Source organism: Chrysochloris asiatica, unplaced genomic scaffold (assembly GCF_000296735.1).
Source record: "Chrysochloris asiatica unplaced genomic scaffold, ChrAsi1.0 scaffold00017, whole genome shotgun sequence".
In the NCBI taxonomy this organism is placed as follows: Eukaryota; Metazoa; Chordata; class Mammalia; order Afrosoricida; family Chrysochloridae; genus Chrysochloris; species Chrysochloris asiatica.
This window is the reverse complement of record NW_006408535.1, coordinates 8501335-8509112: the sequence shown is the minus strand read 5'-3', so window position 1 is coordinate 8509112 and position 7778 is coordinate 8501335. Positions and strand designations below refer to the sequence as shown.

At 36.8% G+C, this 7778-nt stretch overlaps 1 protein-coding gene across 1 annotated transcript in view; it reads left to right on the top strand.

Moving 5' to 3' along the window:
* TTC6 (tetratricopeptide repeat domain 6) overlaps nt 1-7778 on the top strand; it is a 92582-nt gene that overhangs the window by 7802 nt on the left and 77002 nt on the right. The window contains exons 4-5 of the mRNA XM_006835329.1: nt 3032-3166; nt 5750-5899. Coding sequence (XP_006835392.1) covers nt 3032-3166; nt 5750-5899 — 285 coding nt within the window. The remainder of the gene's footprint in view (nt 1-3031; nt 3167-5749; nt 5900-7778) is intronic.

The window sequence follows — 7778 nt, the reverse complement described above, 5'->3', positions numbered from 1 at the left end:
CATAATCTTTTCAATCATCTCACATGCAAACAAAAACTGGACAATAAATAAGGAAGACTCAAGAAGAAATGAAGCAGTTTAATCATGGTATTGGGGAAGAATACTGAAAACACCATGGACTGCCATAAGAACAAATCTGTGTTGGGAAAGTTCCAGAGTGTTCCTGTGAAGCTAGAATGGCCAGATTTCATCTTACATACTTTGGCCCTGTTATCTGGAGGGACCCTTCTCTGGAAAAGGACATCATTCTTTGCAAATTTGAGGGCCAGTGGAAAAAAAAGGAAGTGTCTCAGTAAGATAGATTGATGCAGTAGCTGCAATAATGTGTTCAGGCATAACACTTGTGAAGATGGCTGTGGACTGGGAAGTGTTTGCTCTGGTATGTGTCAGGTTACTATGAGTTGCATCTGGCAGGATGGCACCTGACAACAACAGAGAATGTGAATATACAACTCTGAAGAAAAGGGTACATCGTTCCACTGAGTTGTGCCCATTCATCCTCCCACCTGTTTTGTAGGAGTGTTCCTGTTGAGCTGCATCCTTTGTAGCAATCTGCATTGTCAGACATTATTTTTGTCAATCCGCTGCATCAAAAGGGAGCCTTGGTGAAACAAATGGTCTTTGTGGGAAAAAAGACCTGGTTATCTGCCTTCATACAGCTTATAGCCAAGAAAACCCTGTGGAGCAATTCTACTCTGAAACTAACTGCATTACCTAACAACATCACTGGATAAAAACTGGTGTCTCATTGTGACCTGAATTTGTATTCTCAGTTTAATCATCAGGCTATACATCCTTTACATGTTCAGTTGTTAATTTCCTTCAAGTCAGTTCTGACTCATAGCGACCCTGTATAGAGTTTCCAAGGAGTGGCTAGTGTGTTTGAACCTTTGACCTTGTGATTAGCAGTCCATACTTATCCTACACCAGGACTTCTGTATGTTTAGTAGTCAGTCATATTTCCTTTTCTATCAGTTGCCTATATATATGTCTTGTTTGTCTTTTTTCTTATTGATCTATAGCCATTTAATAAATGGATTCTGCATACTAATCTTTGGCCAGTTATATGTGTGCCTCATATTTTCTCACAATCTGTGACTTCACTTTGAGTCACCATGATGCATTTTTATTGAATTATTCATTTCCTTATGGTATTTTATGATTAGCAGGGGTTCTTTTAATATTGTTGAATGTACCTGTCTTTAATTTTATTGTCAGGGATTTTTTAAAACACTATTTAAAAAATCCTTCCCTACACCAAGGTCATAAACATATTTAAATTTTTTTTTTTCCCAAAAAGTTTACAAGTTTTGCTTTTTTCCATTAGACCTTTGTTGTTTGTTAAGTGCTGTAGAGTCAATTCTGACCCATAGTGACCCTGTAGAGGGTTTCCAAACCACCAACCTTGCAGTTCAAACAGCTTCACAGTCTGATGCATTAGCCCACAGTGCCTAACTCTATCTTAAATTAAGGAACCCTGGTAACATAGTAGGATAGAAGTTGGATTTCAAAACAAAAGTCAGCAGTTGGAATCTACCTACAATTCAATGGGAGAAATATGAGGCTTTCTGCTCCTGTAAAGATTTATAGCCTTAGAAATCCTATACAGGGTCACTGTTATAGGCAGAAGTCAGACTTATAAGCTTTCTATGGTGATATTTCTGGCTATTCCTTTCTCTACCCCTCCAGTGTCTATTTTATAATGGTATGCAAGGGAAACCAAAATTAAAAAGACAGCCAAGCTTCTTAACATTATTCCCCCCCTTTCCCCCATTCCAACCATGTCTCAATCCCTGTATCCCAGAGCCCTGTTGTTCCAACTTTGTGCATATATCATTCTTTACTTCTGTCCCACTTAGCCCATGCAATCCTGCCAATTTGTCTCCCATCTGCTTTGTTCTTCCATCCCCCTCCTCCTTCTTATTTATTGCCCCCCTCCCCAGCACCCAAACTATCCTATGTCTATTTCCTGCCCTGTGCTCCACCTTTCCCTCCCTCCCCTCACCCCACCCCCAAGTCCCAGCAACCAGCAAATAATTCCCCTCCACTTTAGTATGGGTTATTTTTCTTAGTTTTTTCCAGTAGTGGTCCTATGCAGTATTTCTCCTTCTGTGACTGATTAATTACACTCAACATAATGTCCCCAAGGTTCAGCCATGTTATGCGGTGAAGCATATGTATCTTGATAAAGATATATTCAATCATTAGTTGATTATCAGATGAAAATTTTCTTTAAACTATTTTGTTTCTAAAACTTAAATGGATTTTTTTTATGATCGTTTATTTTTTCTACTGCCCATGGAATCCCATTTAAAGCACAGGTTGATTTAAATCACATTCAATGTTATGAAATGGTCCATCACTACCAAGTAGGTTCTTCCTTTCTGGAAGATTACTAATTGGTCATAAGTTAGGCATTAATATCTGACTTTATAACAAAAGATGATTTAAAATTTAGGTATTATAGTTCCAAAAATTCATGAATATAAGCCAATTTAAGTATCAGTTTGCAGAACAGGTATGTAAGTGGGACTTGCTGATCAGAACCCTCTGACTAGGTCCTCTTCTAGCTGATATAGATAGTCTCTGGGTTATGAATATTGATTTGTGTACAACTTGCAGTTGTGGACCAACCCCTGTAAAGCCTAGTATATTAAAAATCCAAGGTACACACTGGTTCATTTCAAGTCACATGGAAATATTATTATGCTAAAGATGTTTCAGTGCATCTGGAAGTGTTTCTTTCATACTTTTTATGTATTAAAAATACACTATATGCTAAGACAAATGCTTGACTCACTGATATTAGATACCAACTGTATCACAAATTGGGCCTAAAACAGATTTAGGACGGAACTTGTACATAGTTCTAAGACTGCCTTTATTCACAAGATCTGTGATCTTTCCAGGTCTCATGTCCTAATGTGAAATGAAGTAAGACTGTGTGCTTAGACTCCCCACTAACATTTAAGGCTGACATACTAAGTAGATATTAAAAATTACTACCCTTCCTTCTTTTTAATTATTATAGGAAGCTATGAGAACGTTTAAAAAGGCATTGGACATCTTTGCTCATTCTGATAAAGGACCAAATGCTGTGGCAGCTTCAGCAGACTGTCTGTATCACTTGGGTCTTTGTTACATGGAAGAAGGCAATTTGCAAATGGTATTTTGTATTTATAGGAACATAGGCTCTTTGTGATTTGAGAGACTGCTTGCTTGCATTCTATTTCTGAAGGCTATCTCTATAGGAGTCCTGGTGTGCTGCTGTAGGATAAGCACTGGATTGCTTGCTAATTGCAAGGTTGGTGATTCAAATCTATCAATGGCTCCTTTGGAACCTTATACAGGGTCACTGTGAGTCAGAACTGATTTGATGGCATGTAGCAACAACGCCAATATCTATGCAATGACTAATCTAAAGCTTCTTTTAATGTTTACCAGCAGTTTTATGTTAAGGAGCCCTGCTGGCTCTATAGAATAAGCACTGAACTACTAACAGCAAAGCCAGAAGTTTAAATCTGCCAGCTGTTCATAGAAAGAAAGATGAGGTTATTTGTCACCCTAAAGATTTGAGATCTTAGCAACCCTATGTAGGGTCACTGTGAGTTGGAAACGACTAAGTGGCAATGGGTTTGATTTGGGTGTATTGTTATATACCATTGACTTATTAAAGTCAGTCTGTACCCTGCAATATTTAGAACATTGTTTCATTTAAGCAATGATACAGTGTTTGTTTAACAATATAGTAAAGATGTATGTTTGTTTCCCACCAAACTAATATACCTAAATTTAGAAAAAGGAAAATTAAATTTAGTTGGAAAATGTGGCCTTGTTAATAGAAACAGTGCTGGAGATCACATGATAGAATTTTGCAAGACTAGTGACTGATATATTGCAAATACCTTTTTTGAATGACTTCAAAGACAACTATACATGTCGACCTCACAAGATGGAATATACAGGATTCATATCTGTGGGAAGATATGATGGATGGAGAGGTTCAGTATAATCAACCAAAATAAGGCCAAGAACCAACTGTAGAACAGACCACAAACTTACACAAAATTTAAGTTCAGTCTGAAGCTGAAGAAAATTAAAGCAAGTCCATGAAAGCCAAAATGTGACCTTGAACATATCGTATCTGAACTTAGAGACCATATCAAGAACAGACCTAATGCATTAGACACTAATGACCAAAGACCAGAAGAGTTGTTGGATGACATCAAGAACATCATACATGAAGTAAGCAAAGGTCATTAAAATGAGAGGAAAGAATGACAAGGCCAAAAAGAAGGTCAGAAAAGACTCTGAAATTTGCTCTTGAACTTAAAGAAGCTAAAACATCTGGAATAAATGAAGTAAAAAGAGCTGAACAGAAAATTTCAAAGGGCAGCTTGAGAAGACAAAGTCAAACATTAAAATAAAATGTGCAAAGACCTGGAGTTAAAAATCAAAAGTGAAGAACATGCTTAGCATTTATCAAGCTGAAAGAACTGAAGGAAAAAAAGTCAAGCCTCAGCTTATAAAATTGGAGTATCCTATGAGCCAAATAATAATTGATACAGAAAACATCAAAGGAAGATGAAAGTAATTCACAGAAAAACTGTACCAAATAGAATTGGTCAGTGTTCAATTATTTCAAGAAGTACTATATGATCAAGAGCTAAAGGTATTGAAGAAAGAAATACAAGTTATACTGAAGTCATTGGTGAAAAAAAAAGGCTCCATGAATCGCTGGAATACAAATTCAAGTGTTTCAATAAATTGATGTGGCACTAGAGCCTTGCACTTGTCTTTGTCAAGAAATTTGGAAGACTGTTACCTGACCGATCTATTGGAACACACCCATATTTGTGCCCATTCCAAAGAAAAGTGACCCAACAGAATGCAGAAATCATCCAAAAATAGCATTTATATCACATGCAAGTAACTTTTGCTGAAGATAATTCAAATACTCTTGTAGCAGTACATTGACAGGGAGCTGCCAGAAATTCATGTTAGACTCAGGAAGAGTGCATGGATTGAGGGATATCATTGCTGTTGTCATATAGACCTTGACTAAATGAGAGAATACCGGAAAGATGTTTACCTGTGCTTCATTGACTATGCAAAGGCTTTTGATTGTGTGGATTATAATAAACTGAGAATAACATTGTGAAGCATGAGTATTCTAGAACACTTAATTGTGCTAATGAGGAACTTGTACATGGACCAACAGACAGTGAAACAGAACAAGGAGATATGGGATTGTTTAAATTCACAAAAGGTAAGCTCCATATTTATTCACTCTGTATGATGAGCACATAATATGAGAAACTGGATTATATGAAGAAGAACATGGCAGTAGCATAGGAAAAAATCTCATTAATAAACTTTAATCGCAGATGACTCAACCTTCCTTGCTAGAAGCAAAGAGAAATTGAAATACTTATGGATGAAGACTCATATCGATGCTATATGGGGTTTCCAAGCAGTGACTGGTGGGTTTGGTTAGTATTTCAGTGCTTATCCTACAGTACCTTACCAAGACTAGTTTTGGAATAAGGGGGCCAATAAATTATAATAATAACTCTGATTTGTTCATAAATTTTACTTTTGCTTACTCTACAGGGTTACTGGAAGAAATGCATTTTAAATGACCAATCAATAGATTTAAAAAATATGTTATACTGTAACTTATTAACATTGCTAAAAAATGTATTTTTCTCACCAAAACAGTTTGCTTTTTAATGATGTATTCTTCTAGGCTTTTGATTCATTTACAAAAGCTGTCAAAGTAAATCCTGATTTTGCAGAAGGCTTTTATCAACGAGGACTTTGTAAAGTAAAACTTCACAAGGATAACTCAATCCTGGATTTTAATCGTGCAATTACCCTTGATCCAAAGCATTACCAGGTATTTAAATGAACAATTTTAGTGAAATGGAATGCGCTCATTATCTAAAATTATTTAAATTGTATGCCATTGTTATTAGATAGTATCAGCTGGTTACTTTTACCTAATTTTCAACCAACTGTACTTTGATAATCCAGATATTTTTATTATCTTTTTACTCAAGTGGATTATTTTCAACAGGGAATTATATGAAACAGGGGATTTATATTTAAAACAATTATTTTTAAATTCTTTGTGAGCTGTGATGTATGCAAATATTATAATTTAATGTATCAATAATTATGGAGTCCTCTTGTGGCACTATAGAATAAACATTGGACCGCAAGGTCAGATTGAACTGCAAGGTTGGCGGTTCCAACTGACTAATAGCTCCTCATAAACCCTGTGCATGGTCTCTATGAGTCAGAACCAACTCGACAGCATTTAACAATAACAGTTAATAATTATAATATGTGATGCCACAGCATAAGCACTTGACCTCAAGATCAGTTTGAACATCAAGGTCGGTCAGTGGTTCAAAAACAAGTAGCCGCTCCTCGGAAACCCTATACAGGGTTGCTGTGATTTGGAACCGACTCGACAGCACACAACAACAGTAACAGCATACTATGGTATTGGGAGTGTTGTCACTCCATGAAATAAGCACTGGGTTGTGAACCATTAGGTCAGTGGTTCGAGTCCACCAGCTAACCTGAGGGAGAAAGAGGATGCTTTCTGCTTCTGAAAAGATTTAAAGCCTCAGAAATTCCCTCCATGAGTCAGAACCAACATGGTGGCACTGAACAACAACAACTCTAATATCAATTTTTTGTATTTATTATTGGACTGTCACACTGATTCTTGCCCTTTAACCAAGAGACTACAGAGGCAACACAACATTTTATAGTTCAAGCTTGACAGAAGCCTGATTTTAAAACTCTGAAAAATGCTTAATGATAATACAAGAAACTGCTATTATGAAGAAGACTACGGCATCAGGATTAAAGGAAGAGTCATTAACAGCCTGCAATGTGAAGATGACACATCGTTGTTTGCTGATAGTGAAAAGGACTTGAATCACTTAACTGCTGAAGGTCAAATATTACAGTCTTCAGTATGGATTATACCTCTACATAGTGAAAAGAAAATTCCTCACTATGGGACTAATTAGCAGCATCATAAAAAATGGAGAAATAATTGAAGTTTTACTTGGATCCATAGTTAATTCCTTAAGAAGTAACAGTCAGCAGTTTAAATGATATCTTGTATCTGCTGCAAAAGCCCTCTGTAAAGTGTTCAAAAGCAAAAATGTCACTTTGAGGTCTAAGGTATGTCTGACCAAATCATAGTATTATCAGTTCCCTCATGTTGTTGTTAAGTGCCAGCAGGTCGGTTCCACCCCATAGCAACCTTGTATAGGGTTTCCTAGGAGCAATTGGTGATCTTGAACTGCTGACTTTATAGTTCAAACTGACCTCACAGTCCAGTGCATTAACCTGCAGCACCATACAAGAACTCCAGTCCCCTCATATGCATGCAGATATTGAATGATGAATAAAGAAGAAACAAGAATAATTGATGCAATTGAATCGTGGGCTTGGCAGAAATGTTAGCTATATCATGGACTTCCAGAAATATGAACACGTCTGTCTTGGAAGAAAGGGATCCAGAATGCTCCCAAGCAATAAGGCAATATTTTGGGCTTGTTATCAGGAGGTACCAGTCCTTGGAGAAGCTCCTGTTATTTTTGTTGATACTAAGTGCCGTCAAGTTGGTTTCAACTCATACAACTCTGTATATGGTTACCCCGGGTTGGGTTCAACTGACATCTTTGTGGTTCAAACTGACCTTGCGGTCCAGTGCTTATCCTACAGCACCACACCAGAATTTCTGAAAAGTA